Consider the following 25,885-nt stretch of genomic DNA (forward strand, 5'->3'; position numbering starts at 1 on the left):
TAGGGGGCGCTCTACGGCTCCTGTTGAGAGTAACTTGTAACATCGTTCTGGTGCTTGTAAATCAGGGCTAAAATGGTGCCGGCTGTCTTGGTTCACTGGAGAAGGCGGGGCTACGCACAGAGAGTAGACCTCTTTAGAATAATTTGCATACTCCGAAAGTTTATATATTTTTTATTATTCAAGACACTCGCATGCATGAATGAGTATACATCTAAGTGTAGGCTACAAACGCGATTAACTATTTACAAGTGCAAAAGCGGCAATATATTCTTTATTTTGCTGGCAACTTCCTCGAAAGGAACGTTCCTCTTCTGATTTCTCGTAGAGTAGATCGCACCATCTTTCCCCGTCTTCGTTAAATGTGACTGGATCACCTTCTCTCCCATGATCAGCAGCTCGTGGATTTCACCGCCTCTCCAGTTATAACTACTCACATTGATGTCGCTGCGTTGTCTCTGTTGTAGAGACAGCGCAGCAACACCTCTACCCAAGTCCCGCCCCTGGAACCGCGAAGCCCTATAATTGCATTTACATCAAAATGAAACCCCCAATATGTGTTCCGTCCGAGAGGGTAAATTGGGGTGCGAAGTCAATCTGGTCTATATCCTCGGTCAGTGTAAACGCGCGGACCATGTCGGGAAAAGGCAGGCATAAGACGGGCATATTTGGCAGTCTAAAAACATTTAATGTCACGACCACGGTATCCTGTTCATTACAAGGTATCCTCATATTATATAACGAACATAATAGTGTCGACGAGGCAGCATTAGCCTTGTTTACGAATTAGTTAAACAGGAACCCCAGCGGTGGACTTACACAACAGCAATAACACTATGTTCTAACACAGGGGCCAACAGTCAACAACATCATAGACCAGGTTAAGGAGACGTAACATTTCAATCTCCTAATCCGCTGATACCTCTCTGCTCGCCGCTCTTCACCGCTCATCATTCTCCCTCATCCAACTGTCCGCAGGCACTTACTTAATTAGACGAGCCACGGGTCCAGACACACGGCGGGGAGAACAGCAGGTGCTCAGGGAGACACAGTGGTGTGTAGTCAACGTAGGGCCCAAGTCGGACAATAGCGATTGTCAGCGCTCCGCAGCAGGCATAATGGAAGGCTTCTCTGTAACGCAGACGGTAAAGGAAGGAGAGGAGGATTAAAAGCCTTGGTTCCCAAAATAGAGCCCAGAAGATGGGGTTTGAAGGGCTTGGGAAGAAGGTCCAGACGTTCACCTTTGCTGGAAGGAAACTCGATTTATCGGCCGTTTGAGGTTTAATCGCATGGCTTAGAGCCTTTCTAACTGATTTTAATTACAGCCAATGGAGGGGTGAAGAGATGGATGCGGGGGAGGAGGAGGAGGTGGAGGAGGTGGAAGAGGGGGAGGAGGTGGAGGGAGGGAAGAAGGAGGAGTGGGAGGAGCTGGAGGAAGAGGAGGAGGTGGAGGAGGAGGAGCTGGAGGAGGAGGTGGAGGAGGAGGAGCTGGAGGAGGAGGAGGAGGGGGAGGAGCTGGAGGAAGAGGAGGGGGAGGAGCTGGAGGAGGAGGAGGAGGAGGGGGAGGAGCTGGAGGAGGAGATGGAGGGAAAGGCGGAGGAGGAGGAGGAGGAGGCAGAGGGGAAGGGCGGTGTTGTTTCGAGAGTGAAGCCTTCCACTCAGTGTGACCTCCTGGTTCTGTCTCTGTGTTCCCCCCAGATGAGCGGGCTGTGAGCGCGAGCAGGACGTGTGCTGCCGTACTTTCCCAGAGGATGCTGCTCTGCTGAGGGAGGACCGCCCCGGCACCCCCCCTCCCCCCCGTCCCCAGGGCCCCTCCGTCAGGGACCCAGCATGTCGTACCACCACCAGCACTACCAGCGCCGCGCCATGAGCTCCGAGGAGAGGTGCGCAACGCCGGTCAACAAGATCTCCACGCCGACGCACAAGAGCGCCTCCTCCTCCTCCTCCTCGCAGCGCGACAGCCGACAGGTGAGCCCGCCCCCCCCCGCCCCCCCCCCCCCCCCGATTCCACATGAGACCCCGCCCACCTCTCTCCAGGTGAGCCCATCTCTCTCCAGGTGAGGCCCCGCCCCCCCTGTCTCCAGGTGAGACCACCCCGACCCCCTGTGTCTCCAGGTCAGGCCCCGCCCTGGATGAGACGCCGTTCATCCACCTCTCTTCATTGGGCTTCTGGGCCATCAGAAAGCTGTGATTTCATGCTGTGTACAATTATATATATATATGCCTATGTTCATTCACGCATACACATACATACATGGATATAAATGTGCGGTGCACACACAAAAAGTGCTATCTTGCCATGTTGTGGCGATTCTGCTTTCACAAATTGTACTTATTTTACTTCTTTGCCAAACACTGAACTTCCCAAAATCTCCCACCATGACATACAGTCGGTCCTTGAAATGTCGCACCACCCGTGCCATGGCAGGGCGGAGCTGGGAAGAGTGGGGGAAGGATGGTAGTATTGGGAGCGAGCGAGCTGGTTGAAGCACATCTACAGCTGATCCTCTGGCTTCCTCCACCCTCTCCCTGGTTGTCTACTTGGGTAGTCCAACTGTTCATGAGCGTTTTGTTTGGTGTTTATAGGTCGTCCTTAATAATCCGTGTCCCGAAAACCGGGCAGTCTCTAGATTTCTCTTACAGATTCGTATTTAATATACTGATATAATGTCATAAGCAGCATCCGATACATTGAAAATGTTGTATGCATGTGTTTCTGTGTGGGTCTTCTGTTTGTCAGGGTTCCGGTCATGATTCACTCCTCATGTTAGATCAGCTGTGCTGATTCATGCGGTCTATTGTGGGCCGATGTCATGACGACTATTCTGACATCTCAACAAAGGGACAGCATTCAGAAAAGTCCCACGTTACGAATCAATCCAACGCATGTCTCCAGCACGGGCAATTCCTTCATTCTCTTGACCAACCCCGAAACATTTACAGTCCCCCTCCCTAGTATCTCTGGCGCACCGACTCCTGCGGTCCACTGTGCGTTGCCTGGAGCCCCCCTCCTCCTGCGACACTTTCCCCCCCGATGCGTGCTGCATCATCAGGCCGCGCTGCGTGCTGGCTTCCTTCGCAGGAGATCCAGCAATGGAGGGGTAATGGGCGTGGCCGCTCCCGGGGGGGGGGGGGGGTGTCCCGGGGAAGCGCATGAGGCGAGGACGAAGAGGCAGAGCTCGTGATGGAGGCTGGCTGGGCGCCAGCGACGGGGAATAAAACAGCACCTTGGTGGTGTTCTCTCGGGTCAGCGGTGTTCTGAGCTTCAGTCCCCTGTTCTGGTCATAGATCAATAGCCGTCTCCCCCCCCCCCCTTCCTCCCCCGTACTGCTGACCACCTCTGGTTACGACAGAGCCGCTCATGAGTCATGAGGAGAAGAAGCCGCAGCAGAAACACAACCCAGAGAGAAGGCTTGACAGAGAGATACGCGGACAGCCAGACCGGATATTAACATGCTGAGTGACGCAGTGTCCCTCTTCACTCCAAGTGCTCTCGTTTTTGCAATGAACGCAATGTCAGTCAGATAAGATGTTTCGGTTGAGAACATTGTGAGTGATGATGAGGAACATGGCCTTTTTGTGTCTCAGTAACACTGGAACATCCCTCCAGGTAGCGGTTGGTTAGATTTACGACAGCAAAGAAATCAATGAAGCGATTCGTTTTTTTTCTCTCTCTCCGGGAACGGTTCCGCAGACCGATTCTATTTTCATGCTAATGTGCAGATCGCCGACGGTGATGGGAGCGTATCCATGGCGACGTGGCATGATGAAGTGCTGTCGCTTAACGACAGGGTAGAACCGTCGTCCTCGTGAGCGAAAGTCACACTCATCAAGCTCTCGCTTGTCCCCGTGCGACTTCTGAAACGGCCGCTCTCCAGAGCGGTGGTTCTCTGATCGCTGAGCGCTGGCCTCGAGTTCTGACAGACTTTTAGAGCTTCAGTGCCTTCGTCCCTCTGCATGGGACTCAGGAGGTAGAGCGGGTCGGCTGCTACCCGGAAGGTTTTGTAGTTCGATTCCCCGGCTCCTCCTAGCTGTGTGTTGAGGTGTCCCTGAGCAAGACACCTCACCCTGACTGCTCCCCAACAAGCTGTCTGACGCGTTGCGTGGTTGACACCGCCTCGGGTGTGTGGACGTGTGCATGAATGGGTGATCGTTAGGCAGTGTTGTAAGGTTCTTTGAGTGGCCACTGGTCTGAAAAGCGTCGTAAAAAGCCCCTTCTAGGGTCTAGCATGTCCACTCTTAGGCTTGATTGATTTCTCAAGACATCCACGTCCAGATGGTATTTAAGACCACTCAGGAGTGGGGGAATGTTCTGGTAGTGTATGATGACGTCGTCGGCTCAGTCACAAGACGTACCACGTCAGTACATCAGTAAACGACAAGGAGTCGGGACACACTCAGAGGACAGTCTTTGGCAGGGTAGGGTGGATTGATTATAGGTTGTCACAGGTTGTGTGTGTTGTTCGTATGTTCTGGTCGGTTGTTCGTGGTTTGTTAGTTAACCATACACTTAATGGTGTGTAGGAGTGAGGTCTGCATGAAGCTCTGGAAGCTGTTTTGGAAGAGAGCTGTTTTATATATCAAGTTATTTATAGATTTATTATCCCTCCAGGCCATATCTGGAAGAGCCTGGTTTATAAGCAGGGTACAAGATGTCCGTTTTTGGTTCCGTCCCCTAAAGCTCTTGTATGTTGCAATTAGGGGTGTAACGGTACACAAAAGTCACGGTTCGGTACGTACCTCGGTTTTTAAGTCAAGATAAGGTACGGTACGGTACGGTTCATAGTTAAGGGGATTTTTTTAAAAACTGCTTGTTTGTCAACAACGGAGAATGGCCGTAGATCAGCAGCAATGAAATCACTAATAAACTTGGTTATGCCATTTGCATTTCTGAATTCCCAGACAGGGGTTGTTGAAATAGTGTCGTGAGCTGGGTTTGCACAGCTCGTTTTTTTTTCAACAGCAACAGTGATAGTAACACCTGGATGGTGCCTTTTCAAATGCGTGTGCATTTCTGGCAAAAATACTATTCGATATTCGCTGAGAAGTATTCGAATAATTTTCGAAAATCGCTCAATCAAGAACCCCCCACGCACGCACGCACCTCGGATACACGCACACCCAATGACACAGGGAGAGGCTTTTACGATTTGTATGACATCAATCTGTTTATTTCAACAACTGCGCCATCAACATTCAACATCGAAATTATTTCAACGTGGGCTTAGGCAGCTAGACCTGCATGCGCCGAAAACGGATCGCTATTTATTTATTTATTTATTTATTTATTTTACTGAACACAGCCTGCATGACGGTGAACTACGTCAAAAATATAACTTTACACGGTGTGTCTTTTTACAATTTATTTGTTGCCAGCATTCGTAGTGTTGATCAGCAGAGAAATAGTCCGCCAAAGACGTTGACGTTGCTTAGCAACCGAGGACGCTATTCACCACCGGAAGTTGTGAAGTCCCGTGCAAGTCAACGGAGCGGTCAACAGCATTGAGAAGAGCCGTGTAATAAATAGCGATAGTCACATTCATTATTCGATATTCTACGTGACTCCAACTATTCGACTATTCGACGATCGTTGCCCGCCGCATGTACGCCACATATACGTACCGCGGTAGACCTCTGTAACCGCTCCGAAGTGCCTGTACCGTGACGGTTCGGTACAAATACTACCGTTACATCCCTAGTTGCAATGCATCATGGGAGGCTTGGCTGGCAATGCTCCGCCATATTGGGGGCACTCAAAAGAGTAGTAGTACTGTCGCATCCCTATCAAGGGGCTAATGAAAAAAGTTTTGGCACATCTCGCATGAAATAACAACAATGGCCACCCATAATCCATAGCTTCCATAGCAGTTGAAAAATGCCTCCCGTGTACAGTCATTTCAATCCTAGATGCACATATTGCCTGGAACTACCAAGGCAACGCTTAGTACCTTTCAACACAATTTGATGGACTCTTACTCGTGTAATTGGACTGAAATTGCCTCTTTTTCCCCGCGCCCCTAACGCAATCTAAAGAAATTGTTTTTCATGGAATTATGTCCTAACGATAATGCAATCACTACCATGCATCGGAGTTGAGGCTTCTTGCTTCAGTGTTTCTAGACTATAATCGTAACATACAGTCTCACATTCCATGATTCCTACACTCTCAACATCATACACAGAATGTCCAGGAAGTGGAACCGGTTTGGCTGTGGCTAACATAGCCCCTAAAGGATGGGAGTGGCTACAACTCTCCGGCCATCTCCCTGTGTGTGTCTTGATGCCTCTCTGTGTGTCTCGCTGACGAGCGCAGAACCGTCCATTGTATTTTAATACAGAACCCGATCCAGACTGGTGCAGGTGCTAGTGAGCCTGTGAAAACCCAAAGCTTACAGCGACCATCTGCTGACCTATCAATAGACAGAGAACCCCCCCGTCTCCATTCCATGACCTCTGCCAGTGCCAGGTCTGTGTATTTAAATACACACACAGGCCTCTCAGCCAGCCTGGCAGGTTGCACTTGTTGGCTAATTGCCTTGTCTGTAAATTAGCCCTGTTTGCATTGCAGGTGATTGTTACCGTATCTCTAATGGTGTCACTATGGAACTCCCATCCCCCTCCGACTCCCTAGTCATTGCTGAGAGAGCAAGGTAGTGCAGCGAAATCCAACGCTGACTCCTGCATTGTTATGCATTGTTGCATTGTTCACTCAGCGGCCATCTTGGTTCTGATTGCTAGCTGGGTAATAATAATAATAATAATAATAATTGATCCGTTTTTTATAGCGCTTTTCTAAGTGCTCAAAGACGCTTTACAAATAAGAAAGGAATACATACAGACAGTACAGACAATCAAACAAAAGGGAAAAATAAATAACTAAATAACTCAATAAACAACACCACAACAATAGGCAACACATTAAGAGAGCGGGAGAGAGTGGAAGATGGCGGAGGATGATTTGTCCAATGCTGTAGGTGGTCCTGAAGAGATAGGTTTTAAGTTGACTTTTGAATGAACAGAGTGTGTCAGAGTTTCGGATGGCCAGAGGGAGGGAGTTCCAGAGGGTAGGGGCGGCGATGGCGAAGGCTCTGTTCCACAGGGTGCGGTACTTGGTCTTGGTGATGGAGGTGAGATGGTTGGCATCAGCGGAGCGTAGGCGGCGAGTGGGGGAGTGGCGATGGAGGAGATCTGAGGAGGAGGGTAGTGGAACTGAATGCGTGATTCCGTGTTTAATGACCCCACACAGCATATTCATGAGTGTTTCATTCAATGTTGGATTGGAGACCAATTTTTGCAGCAGCCTCTTAATGTGAAGACTATACGAAGCCTTCATTACAACCCATGGTATGAGGAGTTACTTTCTTCAGTTTCAGAGAAGCTGTCAAGTCTGTAATGGTTTGATCTCAGAGATGCTAGAGAGAGTCAGTTTTTGGTTTGCTTTATCTTATTTGTTTGCAGAATAATTGAAAACTACCGTACAAACATTCAAGAAAAGAAAGATAAACGAGTAGTGCTCACAACTAAACCTACAATGAAATCCTAATAAGGATAGATAATCTCATCAAACAGAACACAGTACATACTGAAGATCAGTTGTTGTTGTCAACTGCTCCATAGGCCTCTAGGTGTAAAGCAGCAGAGGTTATTGTACGGAGCAACCAGCCCTTAGACTGGGCCCTGCTGCATCCATATTTATGCAGCCTAAGGCCTAAGGCATCCCCAAGGAAGGTTTGTCCTTTCTTAGGCTTATGGAGACCTCCCCGCTAACAGATTGATGCGTGGGTGCATTGAGTATAAGCCATCCCTAGCCCCCGCAGCATCGCGACCTGCCTGTTAAACGCCGTTCTCCGTGCTGGCATCCAAACCCTGAACTCTGAACTCCGTGGACGCGAACACAGACGTGGGGACAAGATCGGGGTTCGCCCAATCGCTGACCACTGAAAATAGGCCATCTTGGATTCAACCTTGTTTAACGCTGTGTTGTTTTCAGTGGGTCGTACCTCTCCTGTCCTGGACATTAGAAATGCAATGAGGTGAGGAGCAGTGGAGCGTGGATTCAGATCATTAAGGTCAACAGCCAGGGGGCAGGCATCGTCCATGCCGGCTGTTCACATTTAACTCCAATGTTTGATGCTAAACGTTCAGCTCAGTCGTCCAATCCGTCGTTCCCTTCCCACCCGACAAGCCCGCCTGTTTATTTCCTTCTGTCGTGGTGCAATTTGTAAAGCAAATACGGATTCTAACATCTTACACTCTCTCTTCATTAAGCACTTTAACCACAGACTGAGTCTGTTGGGCACATTCAGCGCGGAGGCCAGCGAGGTTGTGTAATGAAGACGCATCGATGTATTGATCGGCCGGCCAGCGGTATCGGAAAAGCCCCGGGCGTTGGTACTCCATCACCACGTCACGAGAACACACCGCATCCTTCTCCACACACACCTCAAAGGGACCGCGAGCCACGACTGCGTTTTGAGGCCGGCTGGGCTCGGGTAGCACAGGGCCCGGCCCGGGCTCCATGGCCCATCTGCGCCGGGCTAATAAAGGGAGCGCCGGCAGTTGGAGCTGGTGGAGGAGAATGACCCCATTAGCGGACTGATCTGGACCACTTGGTCGTGACGTTACACAAGCTGTCGCCTCCGCTCGCTCGCGGTCCTAGAAAACGGAGCTGTGTTGTCGAGTGGTTGGACTCGACCGCTGCAGAAAAGTTACGTTAAGCTACAGCATAACACCAAGAAAACAAAAAGGAAGATGTTGTTTGTCTTGTTGTTATTTTTAGGCGTTGTTGTGTCGTGCACCTGAATTAAGCATGAATTCACAAGGCTGTTTTGATGCCAAATACCCTGTATTAGCATCGGTGGCACCAGTGGGAATCAAACCCTCACACACTGAAGCTGAACCTACAGTTCTAGGTAGAGCATGTTTGTGAAGATCTTGTACAGTTCCCTGCTCGACCAATCAGCGTTTCAGAGGGAGTCCTTCTCTTGAAAATTTGCGTACGTCCACCGCACACATGCAGCTAGCCTCACAAGCTGCTAGCGTCACACTCGTTACCCGAGGTCTCAGAAAACAACCAGTTCGGCTGCCCCCCATCCCTTCCCTCCAAACCTGGAGGTCCCCCCCCCCCCCCCCCCCCCCCGGCGCGGGACGTCCCACTCGTCCCTGCGTGACCTCATCGTTCCTGCCGTGCGGAGGCGGTGGCCGTTTGATTTGCCGACCGGGCAGAAGCAGGAAGCGTCGAGTCAGGGGAACACCCGGAGCTAATGGAGGGGAAGAGCTGGGTCAGCAGGGGGGGGCTCTACACCGGGGGGGTTTTCTTCAAAAACGATGTGAATCCGTTGACGGATTAATGACGGGCTCCGGTGCCGGTGTTGTCTCCGGGTATCACGGTGACATCCGATGCCCGGCACGGAAGGCGTTTTGGTTGTTATTTTCCGCACGCCACTCTGAAACGAGGTGGCCCTCCTCCGGGCGTGGCGCGTGAGGAGATGGGCTCTGACACGGCGTTGTGTGTGTCTCTCTTCCCCCCCCCCCCCCCCTGTCCCCCGTCCCCCGTCCCTAGGAGGCCGACAGCTGGGAGATCATCGAGGGCCTGAAGATAGGCCAGAGCAACGTGCAGAGACCGGACAAACACGAGGGCTTCATGCTGAAGAAGCGGAAATGGCCGCTGAAAGGCTGGCACAAGGTACGGGTTGGGGCCCACGGAGACTTTGTACTTATTGGAATTGATTTATTTTGTGCACGAGGGGCTGTAGGAATCTTAAGCAGTGCTTTGTCTGTCAACAGAGAAAAAGGCGTTTCTTTTTTCCTCTCTCTCCGTCTTTCTTTCTTTCCCTCTGTCTCTCTCGCTCTCTGTCCCTATCTCTGTCCCTCTCCCTTTCTCCCTGTCGGTCTCTCTCTCTCTCTTTCTCTCTCTCTGCCTCTCTCTCTGAATGTCCCTCTCTCTGTATTTTTTTCTCTGTCTCTCTCTCTGTCCATCTCTCTGTCAGTCTGTCTGTCCGTCTCTGTCTCACTCCCTGTTTGTTTGTCTTTCTATCCCTCTCTCTTTATCTCTGTCTCTGTCTCTCTGTCTCTCTGTCTCTCTCTCTTTCTTTCTCCCTCTCTCTCTCTGTCTCTCTCTCCCTCTTTGTCTTTCTCTCTCTCCCTCTCTCGCTTTATCTCTCCCTCTCTCTCTCTCTGTCTCTCTGTCTCTTTCCCTCTCTATCTGTCTCTCTCTCTCTCTCTCTCTCTGTCTCTCTCTCTCCCTCTCGCTTTATCTCTCCCCCTCTCTCTCTCTCTCTCTCTCTCTGTCTCTCTCTCTCTCTCTCTCTCTCTCTCTCTCCCTCTCTGTCTCTCTGTCTGCATTTCCTCAGGAAAGATTTTTCACCTTCCATTTCCAGGAGGTTTTGTGCAGTGCCTCTGCTTCTCTGACCTTGTAAAATGCAGGAGGCCTGAATGAAGAAAGTCAAGACACAAATAAATTAATACTTAAAATAGATAACTCCATGAATGCATTTTATCCTCATTAATAGGGAGGTGAATCCAAAGGGTGTGTTAGACACTGGAAAAGTAGGCTTCCCAGTGACATTGATCAAAACAATCTATAAAATGATCATTGTAATAGGTGTGTGTCTGATATAATTAAAGTATTCAAGTTGTATTATTGTATGATATTACACCACTTTACCATGAAACTGTTAAAGATGTATTTTTAATTTGTGTGTTTACAGCGGTTCTTTGTTCTGGACAATGGGATGCTGAAGTACTCCAAGTCTCCCATCGATGTGAGTAGAAACCAGCAGCTACAGGGACCAGGGTCTGCAAAACCAGGGACTACAGAAACCAGCAGCTACAGGGACCAGGGTCTGCAAAACCAGGGACTACAGAAACCAGCAGCTACAGGGACCAGGGTCTGCAGAACCAGGGACTACAGAAACCAGCAGCTACAGGGACCAGGGTCTGCAGAACCAGGGGCTACAGAAACCAGCAGCTACAGGGACCAGGGTCTGCAGAACCAGGGACTACAGAAACCAGCAGCTACAGGGACTGTAGGAACCAGAGTCTGCAGAACCAGGGACTATAGAAACCAGCAGCTACAGACACCAGAGACAACAGACAACAGGGACTGTAGGAACCAGGGTCTGCAGAACCAGGGACTACAGAAACCAGGAGCTACAGACACCAGAGACAACAGGGACTGTAGAAACCAGGGTCTGTAGATCCAGGGACTACAGAAACCAGCAGCTACAGACACCAGAGACAACAGGACTGTAGAAACCAGGGACTACTAACCAGGGATGGTAGAAACCAGAGACTAGTAACCAGGGACTAGTAACCAGGGACTTTAGAACCAGGGACTGTAGAACCGCCTGTGTATAAACCAGCGTTTGTGTAGACATGTGTTATGTAACATGATACAGAAACAAAGTGCTGTAGTCAAACACGTATTACGGAACATGATCTCTCTCGCAGGAGACGTTCTGCGGTTAGGTGATACACCAACCAGCCTCATTGTTGTGTGATCCGTATAATAACACCACCACCAGTCACGATACGAACGCCGAGCATTTGGATGAAAACAGAACCACTGCGTTAGAGTATGAGTGCTCTCAGTCCAGGTTCCCACACAGGAAGTCTCACCACCCACTTCCTGTGCTGCTCCTCAGATCCAGAGGGGTAAACTGCACGGCAGCATCGACGTGGGGCTGTCCGTCATGTCGGTGAAGAAGAGGGCGCGGCGCATCGACTTGGACACGGAGGAGCACATCTACCACCTGAAGGTACGCTGCGTCCGATTGGACGAGGTCCGATCCGCGCCACCGTCACACGTTCACTCACGTCAACCCGTCAGGACCGGATATAGGTATTGGCTCGTTCAGATTGAATCTAAATTTTACACGACCCTGTTCGTGAAAACCTCCATAGTTCGGTAAAGTGGTTGGGTTTGCTTCTCGGGGAATTACAGGGTTATGAGTTAGATCAAGAGAACTTGACCGTTGTTTAATGAACTTTGTCATGTATACGCCTTGATCACATCATGGTGAGGGTGTGATCGCACCAGAAGAGGCAGAGATTCACGTCTCTTTCACCCGTGCAAAGCGCTGTATTATTCGAGTATGGAGTATTCGTTAGTGGCCATGTAAATGGGGGAGAAAAAATACCCACAATTTAGTGAAAAATATGGGCCTGTGCTTCATGCAACTGTTGGCCAATTTCTCCCCACAAAAGAAGCACAATGCCAGGGGAGGGTCGGAGCATGCAGAGGTGAATCCCGTTCAAATATATTCTTCGGCATGATGGTGTTTCTGGATGCGCTTTCTTTTTCACAGATTCCCCTTGTCTACATTTCAACCACTTGTCCATTTTAATTTTGTATTGTCTAGCTTTCAGAATTGGAACTTGCTCAGAAAAATTTCTAAAATAAAAAATACATCTATTTAAATTTCTTGAGTATCCCCTGCAATGCTCCAAAGCACCCCTAGGGGTACGCGCACCCCGATCTGAGGACCACTGGACTAGGCTGAAGCAGGTGTAAACCCAGGACGGCTCTCCTCTGTCTGCAGGTCAAGTCCCAGGAGATCTTCGACGCCTGGGTGTCCAAGCTGCGCCACCACCGGCTGTACCGCCAGAACGAGATCGTGCGTTCCCCGCGCGACGCCACCATCCGCATGTTTCCCCCTCCCCCTCCGGCGCCGGCCCCTGCAGCGGTGGAGTCACCGCCGCCCCCGCCCCCTGCGGTGCACGAAGTCAAGGTCGGTCGCGCCGCACTGCATTCTGGGCCTTTCGTCTCTCACGAGCGCATCCGGAGGAGATGGCGTTGAACTAAGATGATATTAGTGCGGCAGAGATAGAAGTGCTATTAGGGTTTTATTGCATTGTTTTATTGGTGATGAGGTCCGATGTGAAGAAATTATAATACAGATTAATCATTTGTGTTTTAAAATTACTGACACAAATTATTCATTTATGTGATAAAATCCATTTTCTGTTAAATTATTCATTCATTCACATTATTATATCAATGACTTTAATCTAATAATATAATTGTATAATTCAGTGATAGACAGTTCTATAGACAGTGATAATTGGACAGATGTTGAATATTACAATTTATTTTCACATTTGCTCCTTAGCTCAGGCTAGAACATAAACAGTTTCAATGGATTTGGTTTGGTTTACACCTATTGGCAGACCTTTGCGTCCAGCCGGTTCAACAGAGAGCCTTGTTTCTGCCTTTTGACTTCAGAGAGGCACAACGTAAGAGACGTATTAACACTATTGGCATTGACATCATCTATCAATCAAGCACTCAATCAATTACATTAAGCCGGCGGCATGCGGCTCATTAAGGAGACTGACGTCGTTTCGCGTGTCATTAGATATGCCGTCAATCCCGTGATGCCCGTTGGAAATGGTCATTGTATCTCGATCGCTGTCGCCGGGAGATCAGGTTGAACGCTTTGTCTAGACGGCTGCCGTGCTCCAAACCTGGGATAAAATCCCAACATGTCTCGGTAGCGTGGGATGGAGTGCATGTGTGTGTGTGTGTGTGTGTGTGTGTGTGTGTGTGTGTGTGTGTGTGTGTGTGTGTGTATGTGTGTTAAGGTATGTGTGTGTGTGTGTGTGTGTTTGTGCGTACGTGTGTGTGTGTGTGTGCATGCGTACGTGTGTGTGTGTGTTTGAGCGTGTTTGTGTGTGTGTGTGTGTGCGTGTACGTACGTGAGTATGTGTGTGTGTGTGGGTGCATGTGTGTGTGTATGTGTGCTTGTGCGCATGTGTGTGTGTGCTTGCAGGTACGTGCGTACGTGTGTGCGCGTGCGTGTGTGGGAGCCGGGCCTGTAAGCCAGTCAGGCGTCCAGGCAGCCCCAGAGAGGGGGGTCTTAGCTGTGCTCTCACCCCATCAGAGGTGATCAGACGCCTGCCTTGATGCCTGGATCACACACCCCTCTGCCCCGAGGGCCAGGGCAGCGCAGCGGCCTGAGACAAGCTGCTTCGTTATCACAGAGAACATCGTGCAGCAGGGCTCATCAGAATAGGGCTGGGAGTTCCTTCCCCCCCGCTTGAGCAGGGCAGACTGGGAGATAAAGGGAAGGCAAATGGTGGAGAATATATTAAAATAGTATTATAATATAGTCCCATTGGGTTTTTTTCCATTTGGTAACTGCCAACAATATGTGAAAGCAGATGGACTTTGTCTATCTATGTTACTCTCTCTCTATAATTTATCTGTCTGTCTGTCTGTCTGTCTGTCTGTCTGTCTGTCCGACCCTGTTAGTGTAGCACAATCCCAATTCTCCCAACCTAATTAAAAATTAACTGACTTCTGGGTGTGTCTGTTTCTCCTCTCCCCCTTCCTCTCCTCCTCCTCCCTCTCCTCTCCTCCTCACTTCCCTCCCTCTCCTCCTCCCCCCCCTCCTCCTCCCTCTCCCCCTCTCTCTCCCCCTCTCCCCCTCCCTCTCCTCCTCCCCCCTCTCCTCCTCCCCCTCTTCCCCTTCCTCTCTCCCTCTCCTCCCCCTTCCTCTCTCCCTTCCTCTCCCCCTCCCTCTCTCCTCCTCCCCCCCTCCCTCTCCCCCTCCCTCTCTCCTCCTCCTCCTCCCTCTCCTCCCCCTCTTCCCCTCTCCCCCTCCCTCTCCCCCTCCCCCTCTCCCCCTCCCTCTCCTCCTCCCCCCCTTCCTCTCTCCCTCTCCTCCCCCTCCCCCTCCCCCTCTCCCCCTCCCTCTCCCCCTCCCCCCCTCCCTCTCCCCCTCCCCCTCTCCCCCTCCCTCTCTCCCCCTCTCCCCCTCCCTCTCCTCCTCCCCCCCTCCCTCTCCCCCTCCCTCTCTCCCCCTCCCTCTCTCCTCCTCCTCCTCCCTCTCCTCCCCCTCTTCCCCTCTCTCTCCCCCTCTCCCCCTCCCTCTCCTCCTCCCCCCTCCCCCTCTCCTCCTCCCTCTCCTCCCCCTCTTCCCCCTCCCCCTTCCCCTCTCCCCCTCCCTCTCTCTCCCCCTCCCCCTCCCCCTCCCCCCTCCCTCTCCCCCTCCCCCTCTCCCCCTCCCTCTCTCCTCCTCCCCCCTCCCTCTCCTCCCCCCTCTCCCCCCTCCAGGCTAAGCCCAGTTACCTCCCGTGGCAGCCCGTGGCCCCCACCAGCAGCAGCCTGCCCGCCTCCTACAGCAACGGGCAAAGCAAGGTGGCCGCCTGGCTCCAGGAGTCTGAGGAGATGGACAAGTGTGCGGAGGGTAAGTGCCCCCCCCCCCACGGTCCTCCTCCTCCTCCCCCTCCTCCTCCTCCCCACCCCTCCTCCTCTACCGACCACTTCCTCGACCGTCAAGTGGCGCATCCATCAGACTCATTTAAACGGCTTAAGTGCCCTGCCCCTCCCCCCACCATCGCCACGCACACACCCACGCTCTACCGGAGGAGGCGGGGATAAAACATGAGACGAACACGCGCACGAGACACCCTCTCATGGACACGTGTGTGTCCATGAGACCATCTAGACCCACACACACATTCACACACAAGCACCCCACACACACAGCAGACTCACACCCTCTCATGGACACACGGGTGTCTGTGTGTGTGTGTGCGTTTACTCAAGGGTGCATATGCGTCTCTTGTATCACATGTGTGTCTATGTGTGTGTGTATGTCTCGCGTATGTGTGTGTGCGTGTGTGTGTGCGTGTGTGTGTTTGTGTGTGTGGGTGTATCTTGTGTGTGTGTGTGTGTGTGTATGTCTCATGTGTACGTGTATATCTCGTGTGTGTGTGTGTGTCTCGCGTGTGTGTGTGTGTGTTCATGTCTCATGTGCGTGTGTGTGTGTGTGTGTGTGTGTGTGTTTGTGTGGGTGTGTCCATGTGAGGCGGGGTGTATATCTGATTTGTGTGTGTATGTCTTGTGTGTTTATGTGTGTGTGTCTCTCGTATGTGTGTGTGTGTGTGTCTCGTATGTGTGTGTGTGTGTGTGTGTGTGTGTGTGTGTATGTCTCGTGTACGTGTATATCTCGTGTGGGTGTGTGTGTCTCGTGTGTGTGTGTGTGTTCATGTCTCGTGTGTGTGTGTGTGTGTCTCTCGTATGTGTGTGTGTGTGTGTGTGTGTGTGTCTCTCGTGTGTGTGTGTTGTTCTCCTGTGACTGTGTGTCGCTGTGTTTCCAGAGCTGGCCCGCTGCCAGTCCAGCCTGGTCGAGCTCAGTAAGTTACTGCAGAGTCTGGAGATCCTCCAGCGCACCCAGTCTGCCCCCAACTTCACAGATATGCAGGTACCGCACACACACACACACACACACACGCACGTACACACATACGTACACGTATACACGCACACACACACACACACACACACGTACACACCTAAACACATACGTACACACAAACACACAAAAACGCTTACACGCACGTGCACACACACACACACACATATAAACTTACATGCACACACATACATTTACATACACACACACACACACACACACACATATGTACACTCACATGCAAACATGCGTATACATACACAAACACACGCATATTAAATGCACACTCTTGCAGGCACATTAACACACCACAAGTGCCTCCGTAAACTGACACATCTAAGAAAAGGAAGTATTTGAATCTCCTTTAAGGCTCCTTGGGAGATGTGTTATAGTGGAACCGTCAGGTTTTTAAGGAAGATTAATGTGTGCGGAACGCACTGCTGGAGGTATCGATGCCGGGTTCCTTCAGGTATAAACTAAAGACTGTTTAACATTTAATAGATTAAATCTGTTCAAACCAATCATCCATCACTGAAACCACTTCAGAATGCCATTTTCCCCTGCTTGATGTGTGGAACAGTGCCTCCCCTGTCGCTAACAACGAGAGTCAGGAGACGATCTAGTCCGTTGCACCTCCTCATATCGAGCAGGGTTTGATCCCCGTTTGGCTGAATGACGTTGCCTCTGAGGCGGGGTACAGCTCACCGCCCCGAGGTCGTGTGTGGCCCTCCGCTGGGACCTCGGCCTGGCCTTCACCCCCCTGCTCTGTTTGTTTTGATTTGAATCTGTTGTGCTTTTGTTTTGCACCCCTTACTAACCGCATCTTTTTCTATATTTTGGTCCACGTTTTTGATTGGCTTAGACCAATTGCGTAGAGTTATCAAAGAAAGAGAAGCGGTTGAACCGAAGATGGAGAACAAAAAGTGTCGGGAAAGACTCTAAGTTCCAGCTCCAGGTACATGCTCCACTCTGTCGCCCCCTGGTCCCCATCGATGTGTCAAGTAGGACGGGGAAACCCATAGAGTTCACATATTTACATTTGATTCGTATAAGACATATTGGGGACAGCGCAGTGGCTAGGGTGACTGACGGTCTACCTGTAGAGGCCCTAGCTCCTCCCTGCTCCATCAGGACTTTGATCTGAAGTCTCCGGAAGCTTCTGCTAACTGACATAGATAGAAACGTACAGTTTGAGAAGTCTTATATTTAGAAATTTTGAATTGAATTGTAAATCAACTTCAACTAGTAATAATATGAAGAGGTATTAGCCACGGACATGACAACTGGAAAGAAAAAGTTTTGCTTTGTTATTACTGAAATTAAATTGTTCTAATGTAATATGAACATCCAAAGTATGCTTGGATACCATTTGCTGATGACTCGATACATGTAACCAATAGACTTTCCACGTAAAAGTAAGTAAAATCGGAATTGACGGTAGACAAAATACTGTTCATATGAGCCTATAGAAAGAGCAGCGAGATAATCTGTATTATTCCGACATCAGAGCCATTATCCCACCGCTTGCTGTTAGCGAGCGGGAACGCTCACACGTCGGCGCTAATGAAACCGCTCCGACCCGACGGTCCCGTTCACAGAGTGGCGTTCCCTCGGTGGCGTGCATGGGCGTCAGAAGAGTTTCACTCCGCGTACTAATAACGGAATTACCATAACGCTCGAATCGTGCGTCAGACATAATTTAAACTCTAAACTTTCCGGATCCACTTAAAGTCAAGTAAGCACTTTAGGCACACTTTACACAGGAAACCCCCCCCCGCAAAAAAAAAGCTTGTTTTATTTTGTCAGCTAAGTTTTATTTTTTCCCATTCCTTTTCTGGCAGTACCCACCGAAATTGATTGCTGTGGCAGTGCATGAATAAGGACGAATTTGCTTCCTCTAATTTCCCTGGTCGTGCATCGCACTACAGAGCCTGAGTTTACTGCTGATTCAGTTTGGCTGGGGTGCCTTTTTCAGAATCAACCCATCCATATGTGCACAATGTGTTCCCCTTATTAATTACATATTATCATACGACGTGCTGGATTCACTAAGAATCAGAGACGAATGCAAACCAACAACACTGAACTTAGTTTCAAGTGGTTCTACATAACACTGGTGTTCTCCAGTTTGATATAACCACGCACTGCGGGGACATGAACCCAGCCGGTCCGCCGTTCTCCAGCGGCTCTCTGCTCTGTTCTCCCTGGTGTGTGACCACCCCCTCCCTCCCCCTGACTCACCCCCCCCCCCCCCCCAGGTACCCCTGTCCTCGGCCATCCCCCCGGTCCGCCTCCACTCGTCCAACCCCAACCTGTGCGCTGAGCTGGTGGACTTCCAGGTGCCCCAGCCGCGGCACGCGGACTGCGTGGAGGGGGCCGGCGACTACATCAAGCTGCAGGAGGACTTCTGCACCATCGCTCAGAAGGGTAGGCGGACGGGGCCCCCGGGCACTGCTGCTGCTGCTAATGCTAATGCTGCTAAGGCAAATGCTAATGCTAATGATAATGCTGCTGCTGCTGCTGCTTGCTGCTGCTGTGGCGGCGGCGGCGGCTACTGCTGCTGCTAATGCTACTGCTACTGCTACTACTAATGCTAATGCTGTGGCTGCGGCGGCTACTGCTGCTGCTAATGCTACTGCTAATGCTAATGCTGCTGCTAATGCTAATGGTGCTGCTGCTGCTAATGCTGCTGCTGCTGCTGCTGATGCTGATGGTAATGCTTATGGTAATGGTAATGCTGCGGCTGCTGCTAATGCTGCTGCTGCTGCTAATAATGCTAATGCTAATTCTGCGGCGGCTGCTGCTGCTGATGCTAATGCTAATGCTAATGCTTATGGTAATGATAATGCTGCGGCTGCTGCTAATGCTGCTGCTGCTGCTAATGCTGCTAATGCTAATGCTAATTCTGCGGTGGCTACTGCTGCTGTAGGGTCTGCTACCGCGGTGGCGGCGGCGGCGGCGGCTGCCCTAGGGGCCGCAGAGCCCAGTGGATGCTTAGTGTGGGCGGATTGCTGATTATTAACGTAATCGGCCATGCTGGGGCCTGTGTGTGTCTGTGTGTGTGTGTGTGTGTGTGTGTGTGTGTGTGTTTGTGTATGTGTTGTGCATGTGTTGATGTGTCTGTTTTGTCTGTGATGTTTGGTGGGTGTTAATGAGTGTGTGTGTATATACTGTGTATATGTTTGTGTTTGTGTATATATATATATATATACACACGCGCTTTTGCGTGTGGGTGGTGTTGATGTGTGTGTGTATGGCGTTGTGCGTCTGTGTGCGCTCCACACTCGCAGCGTACGGCGGTGGCTAACGTGTCCTCTCTGTTCCCCTGTCCCCAGTCCACTGCCTGCTGCGGTCGGCCTTCAACACGGTGGGCATCGAGAAGGAGAAGATCAAGCAGATCCTGTCGGACCAGGAGCAGAGCAGCCAGGCCGCCCAGATCAACACCCTCAGGAAGTCCCTGTCCCAGGTGAACGCACACACGGCCTTCCAACGCCGCAGACCCAAAGCTCAGTCGGTGCTTCTGTGATGTGTAAGCATAAGGCGAAACGCTGTCGGACAACAATAACCTTACGTTTTTTGGGAATGCAGGTGTCATGTAAATGGTAAATGGACTGCTTTTATACAGCGCTTTTTTAAACCAGTGGCCACTCAAAGTGTTTTAACAATATCGCCTCACGTTCACCCATTCATTCACACATTCACACACCGACGGCGGAGTCAGCCGCGCAAGGCGACAGCCAGCTCGTCGGGAGTGAGGTGCCTTGCTCAGGGAAACATCGATACTCAGCAAGGAGGAGCCGGGGATTGAACTAGAGCCACATGCTGCCCTCATGTGATGGGGACCGATTTATCTCCTCGGATTTTTAAAGCCCTATCGAGATAAAAAGATCTGCCAAGATCATCATTCCCTGGTCGCTCCAGGTGAAATAAAGCCCTGAAGTTAGTGTGTGTTTTTAGATGAGCTGGTGCCACGCCGGCTCCCATCTCTCTGCCCAAGCGGGCATAAGCACCCTGCCTCGGTTGCCATGACAGCCACTGATGCCATGGGTTCCCAGACGTTACCTCGTGATCAGTAGCGCGGCGTGGAGGTTTATTATCATGCTCTGTGAGTTTGCGCGAGGGGGAAGCACCCTCCACCACCCCTGACGATCGCTTGTGACGCTCTTGCCAGCAGTGTCCCGTCTCAAACGTCTCATCTGAACCGGGCTTTAAGCACGCCTCGCGTCTATTTTAAAACCAGTCGCGGCTGACCCCCCCCGCCGTCACTGTCCCCTCCCGGAGAGATGGCAGCCGAGTCGTGGAGCTCGGGTTGTACTAATTGGTGCGGGGGGTCATTAGCTTCTTCCTTCTCAGAGCTCTCTCCGGAAGCCCCGCGACCTCATGGTCGGTTTCTCCCCGGAGCTGACAGCCTTCTGGCGAGCTGTGTCGTCCACGTTTTCGTTCGTTTTGTTGCTAATTAGTTTTGAGTCTTTCATGTATAATTCGTTAAAGGTGTGTTGGCCCCAGGGTCAGGGGATTTTAAATCTCATAATTAGCTGAGCGCACTGCTCATGTCATACGTTTGAACATACAGAACATCTTACTCTATTAACTTACTTTTATGTTACTCCCACACGCAATTCAAAAAGTTAAAAAATCATAAAAAGAAAAAGCGATGGTTTCGCAATCTAACCATCTGTTTTTCTCTGGCAACCCTCAGTTCTTGTTAGTCGGGACATTCATTCACCTCGGTGAAAAATGGAATCCCCGAGCAGAAGGGAGAGCAGGGGGGGTGAGTTAAGAGGAGGTGATCATGAGGTCAGGTCCCGATAGCTTTGGTACCTCAGGAGGTCCAGCCCAGGTTTTCGTTGAGCCCGGAGAATTTTATGTTTGCAATTCTTGTGTGGGCAGTGGCCCTTCAAGGCGCAACGTGTAACGTTTCAGCTTACTGGTAGTTTAAAAACATCCTGGACAAATCCGCAGTCAGTGCTGACGACGTTAGTTCCTGTCACACAGTTCCATCCAGAGGACGGAACTGATATTGATTTTTATAAACTGTGAAAATCTCCCACAGTATAATTGGGAGGGGCTCAATCGCTACTTTAACAATCACCCGTCTTACGGCCGTACACAACCGCCATCTTGGATCTTGGAGCAATCATGTCGCCGTTTCATCACTGCAGGCGCTGTCACAGAACGCAGAGCTACGCACGCGTCTCAGCCGCATCCACTCCGAGTCGGTCCTGAGCGAACAGGTGGTCAGCGTAAACATCATCTCCACGCCAGACGAGGTACGACCCGGCAGCGTAGAGACTAGCATGTAGCTCCTCTGACATCCTTTAGGTGGTTCACGGTAGAGACTAGCATGTAGCTCCTCTAGCGGCAATGAGGTTCATGGTAGAGATTAGCTGTAGAGACTAGCATGTTGGTCCTCTAACGGCCTGTAGGTGGTTTACGTTGGAGACTAGCTTGTAGCTCCTCTCACGGCCTCTAAGTCAACGGTAAGAAATTGTGTTTATTCAAAAGCAAAACTTTTTATTTTCGGTAATCATGTCCGTGGCTAGTTCATCTTCTTATAATCACTATTACTACTCTTTCATGGTGGATTGACAATAATATTGAATTAAAAACGTGAAAAAATACAAAACAATGGTGACCCTCTGAGAACCCTCAAACCGATCGTGTGTAAATCATTGGTGACGTCACAGACACTGCGTCCATCTTTCTGCTCGGTCTCGGGGTACGACTCCGCGGTCAGAGCGAAGACTCCGCTGTCAGACCGACCAACCAGAGGAAACCCGCTGGCTCATTACCTCCCAGTTCCTGCTCCCCCAGCCCGCTCTTTACTGTATTCGTCGATAGCGTTATTGATTCCCGACGTTTTAACAGAGAAATGGTTTGTTTCCCGAACACATTGGCTAATGACCTTAACAGTTCACTTGCCAAGGCCCCGACAGAGAAAGAAAGAACAAAGAATAACAATGGCGAACTGACTAATCAGTAAATATGGCTGGCTGCCCACCATAGAGAAGCACCCGGGGCAAAGTCACCCTGATTCGCTCACATTGCAGTCCCCTGTTTTACCCCCGTCGTTCTTGTGTAACTCAAGACTCTAAGTAAAACTCTTGTGTCTGTCTGTGTGTGTGTGTGTTTGTGTGTGTCTGTGTGTGTGCATTTGTGTGCGTGTCTGTGTGTGTCTGCGTGCGTGTGTGTGTCTGTGTGTCGGTGTGTCTGTGTGCGTCGTGTCTGTGTTTGTGTGTGTCTGTGTGTATGTCTGCGTGTCTGTGTGTATGTGTGTGTGTGTGTCCCTGTGTGTGTGTGTCCGCAGGGTGAACAGATGGGGATCCCTCTGACCCAGCAGGCCTCGAACGAGAGCCGTCTCTCCATGTCCGAGTCGGTGTCCGAGTTCTTCGACGCCCAGGAAGTGCTTCTGTCCGCCAGCTCGTCAGAAAACGAGGTAACGCAAAGACGCTCCATCCATCGAGGTCAAAGGTCATGCGGCTTAGGACTTAACCACAGTATAAACCAAACCCTAACCCAAATCCTAACCGTATCCTGCTGGCTCCACCAGCAGGATAGTGTTAGGGTTAGGGTTGGGTTAGGGTTAGGGTTGGGGTTGGGTTAGGGTTAGGGTTAGGGTTGGGTTAGGGTTAGTGTTGGGTTAGGGTTGGGTGAGTGTCATGGTTAAGGTTATTCACTCAAGGTCCTGGGCTTGACCCCAACGTCCACAGCCTGCTTGCAGGCATGCATCTGCGATTATTACCTGAACACCCGTGTCTTGTCTTGTCTTTTATGTCTGTGTGAATGTTTATTTGTGACTGGAGCCATGTCAAAGAAAAAATCCTTTAACCCTTGTGTAACAGACAATAAAGTATTATCTTACCTCATCTTATTAACCCCCAATCTGCCGTGTTGCACGGCCTGTTACTGTATCCACTGTGAGTCACTTTGGATGAACTCAAGACACTTCGGATCAAAGAATCTTCTCAACGCCTAAACAGTAGTGACACTAGGACCAGGGGGTGGAGGAAACGCACAGGAAGGAGTGTGTGCGCAGCGGGGCAGATGGGGGGTTGGGGGGGGCCAGCTGCTGGGGAGGCAGATAAGGCTCCGCGGAGGACAGTTCGGCGCGAGCCCCGCCGTTTGTCAGCGTTTGCCCCGAGCCGCGTGAGCGGCAGAGATAACACGCGGCGGAAGCCCAGACAAAGCCGGGGGGGGGGGGGGAGGGGCCCACCTCGGCCCCTCGTCCCCAGGGCCTAAACCCCCTCCCCCGGCTCACACCGGGGGAGGGGGCTCTGAAAGGGCCCTACACTGGCAGCCGAGGCCCTCTGTTAGCTCAAGGTTCCCAGCGATAAGCCGTTTTTCGGTTCAGTACACGATTCACCAGAACGATTCCCCCCCCATCCCCCCCGAGGGACAGACATGTTCCTTTTTTGGTCCATTTCAACTTCTGTGAATGATAACAGCCTGTGATGATAACAGCCCAATAGCCTAGAAGCTAGGCGGCTAGCAGCTCCGCGGAGTGGTTAGCCACCATTCGTCTGCTTTTATTGCGTCGGGCCTGATGCTTAGCTTAGCGTTAGCTTAGCATCCCCCTCTCTGCAGGGCTGATCACAGAGCTGTAATGAGGGCATGTGGCAGACGGCGCACTGCCGCTACCGGAAGCACGGCTCCTGGTTTCTCCTTGGCAACGTCAGCGGCCCCGTTGCCGCGCTGAGGAAACAGCGCTGAAATGCTGCAGTGTCTGGTCCTGTGATCGCTGCAGTGGGACACGCAGCCAGCGCCTGCTGCAGTTTGCTAGCCACCGGCTAAAAGCATTGTGTGTGTGTGTGTGTGTGTGTGTGTGTGTGTGTGTAGTAAGTGTCCGTACGTACGTGTGTGTGTGTCCCTTTATGAGTATGTGATCCGATGACTGTACGAGTCATCGGAACGAGTGTGTGTGTGTGTGTGTGTGTTTGTTGGTGTGTCTGTGCGTCGGTGAGTGTATGAATAGATGTGTGACTGCGCCTGTGTATGTGTGTGTGTTTGTGCGTCCATTTGTGTGTGCGCCTGTGTATGTGCGTCCATTTGTGTGTGTGCCTGTATATGTGTATGTGCGCCTGTGTGTGTGTGTGTTTGTGTGTGTGCCAGTGTGTGTTTCCATTTGTGTGTGTGTGTGGGTGTGCGCCTGTTTGCGTGTGTGTGTGTGTGTTTGTGTGTACGCTGTGTTCGTGCTTGTGTATGTGTGTGTGTGTGTGCCTTTTGGGCGTGCGTGTGCCTTACTCTCTCCTCTCCCCACGCAGGCCTCAGACGATGAGTCATACGTCAGCGATGTGAGCGATAACATTTCGGAGGACAACGCCAGCGTGACCGATAACGTCTCCAGACAGAGTGAGTCTCCAACACAGAGCCCACGTGGCCCCAAACGCAGGCTCCCTACGGGCCCCTGCAGTACCCCACGGTCCAGCGCCTCGTCGCTGCTGGGAGGGGATGGGAGTATGGGGATGGGAGGGAGGAAGCGGATGGGAGGAAGGGGATGGATGGAAGGGGATGGATGGAAGGGGATGGGAGGAAGGGGATGTTTGGGGTTCGAATCCTATCAACCAATCAGATAAAGCTTGCAGGTTGAAGCCTGCTTAGTGTTAGAGTTGAAAGAAAGAACACACACACACACACATATGCTTAAAGACACACACACACACACACACACACAAACGCTTCGAGACACAAAGACACACACAGACACATACACAAATACTTAAAGACAGAGACGCACACACACATACACACACACACAATTGAGACACAAAGAAACCGACACACACGCTTCGAGACCCAAACAAACACACAAAGTCATTGAATGTGTGTGTGTGTTTGTGTGTGTCCGGTTCATTTATCAGCGAGACGGTTGACTTTGCAGGGTTGCCCGGTGCCAAGAGCATTAGTCAGACTTCTGAGGGCTATCAATGTGGAGTGGGGATCCCCCCCTCCCCCCAGACTCTCACCTCTCCCCCCCCCCCCCTGTCCTGACTGTGTCTGCTCTGGACACATCCACTCTGTCTTTTCACATCTCAGTCAAGGTCAGCGTTAGGTCGACATGGCACCCTCTCATCTCGGTGCAACGGTGGTTTGATTGTTGTAGCATTCAGGATAAGACATTGAAGGGGCTCTCAGAGCTACAAATTAAACCTAACTATCCGTCAGCTCTTAGCAAGGGAAGTGCGCTGTGAGATTTTCTGTTTCAAGTGTACTGCGCCTGTCTTTGTATGAGACGATTTAGATTTTAGACTGCTCCCACTCCTGGCTATTTGTACCCAATCAGGGTCTCTCCTGCCATCTTACCTGTGATTCTCAGGTGTGGGAACACCTGCGGGAGCAGCCGTTTTTTGGGTTGTTCAATCCTGTTTTAAATCGGGCTCTCTCTCCCGCTGTCTTCTGCTCTCTCTCTTTGCAACGCTGAAAACGTTCCTACAGCGGCTCTAAGGAGGTTGCAAAAAAGAGAGCTATCCATGCAAGTATATCAGAATACAAAAGGTACATTGAAGGCTATCAATGAGCGTCTTACATTCTATTGTTTCAACTACGATGTTGCAATCAACCTAGCCGGCTGTAAAGGAGAAGAAACGTCCATTTAAAGTTTTAAAGCCATCTTCTGGAAGACTTTATTGAAGGAGGGTCCCTGAGGAAGCCGCTGGGTTTCTTCCCGGACAGGGAGGATGTTTATTATC

The 25,885-nt window shown here is 50.9% G+C and overlaps 1 protein-coding gene across 4 annotated transcripts in view; it reads left to right on the top strand.

Moving 5' to 3' along the window:
- The window catches only part of osbpl6 (oxysterol binding protein-like 6), a 40,855-nt gene that overhangs the window by 6,868 nt on the left and 8,102 nt on the right, over nucleotides 1–25,885 (top strand). The window contains exons 2-14 of one of the 4 annotated variants that reach the window (XM_079731939.1): nucleotides 1,696–1,965; nucleotides 9,560–9,682; nucleotides 10,707–10,760; nucleotides 11,643–11,756; nucleotides 12,540–12,728; nucleotides 15,056–15,188; nucleotides 16,105–16,208; nucleotides 17,062–17,154; nucleotides 18,458–18,626; nucleotides 19,535–19,665; nucleotides 21,362–21,469; nucleotides 22,507–22,635; nucleotides 24,461–24,548. In XM_079731939.1, coding sequence (XP_079588065.1) covers nucleotides 1,828–1,965; nucleotides 9,560–9,682; nucleotides 10,707–10,760; nucleotides 11,643–11,756; nucleotides 12,540–12,728; nucleotides 15,056–15,188; nucleotides 16,105–16,208; nucleotides 17,062–17,154; nucleotides 18,458–18,626; nucleotides 19,535–19,665; nucleotides 21,362–21,469; nucleotides 22,507–22,635; nucleotides 24,461–24,548 — 1,573 coding nt within the window. In that variant the 5' untranslated portion in view covers nucleotides 1,696–1,827. The remainder of the gene's footprint in view (nucleotides 1–1,695; nucleotides 1,966–9,559; nucleotides 9,683–10,706; nucleotides 10,761–11,642; nucleotides 11,757–12,539; nucleotides 12,729–15,055; nucleotides 15,189–16,104; nucleotides 16,209–17,061; nucleotides 17,155–18,457; nucleotides 18,627–19,534; nucleotides 19,666–21,361; nucleotides 21,470–22,506; nucleotides 22,636–24,460; nucleotides 24,549–25,885) is intronic. The other 3 variants (XM_079731940.1, XM_079731942.1, XM_079731941.1) reach the window with 3 other exon arrangements.

The sequence above is a fragment of the Pollachius pollachius genome (assembly GCF_949987615.1).
Source record: "Pollachius pollachius genome assembly, chromosome: 3".
Taxonomy (NCBI): domain Eukaryota; kingdom Metazoa; phylum Chordata; class Actinopteri; order Gadiformes; family Gadidae; genus Pollachius; species Pollachius pollachius.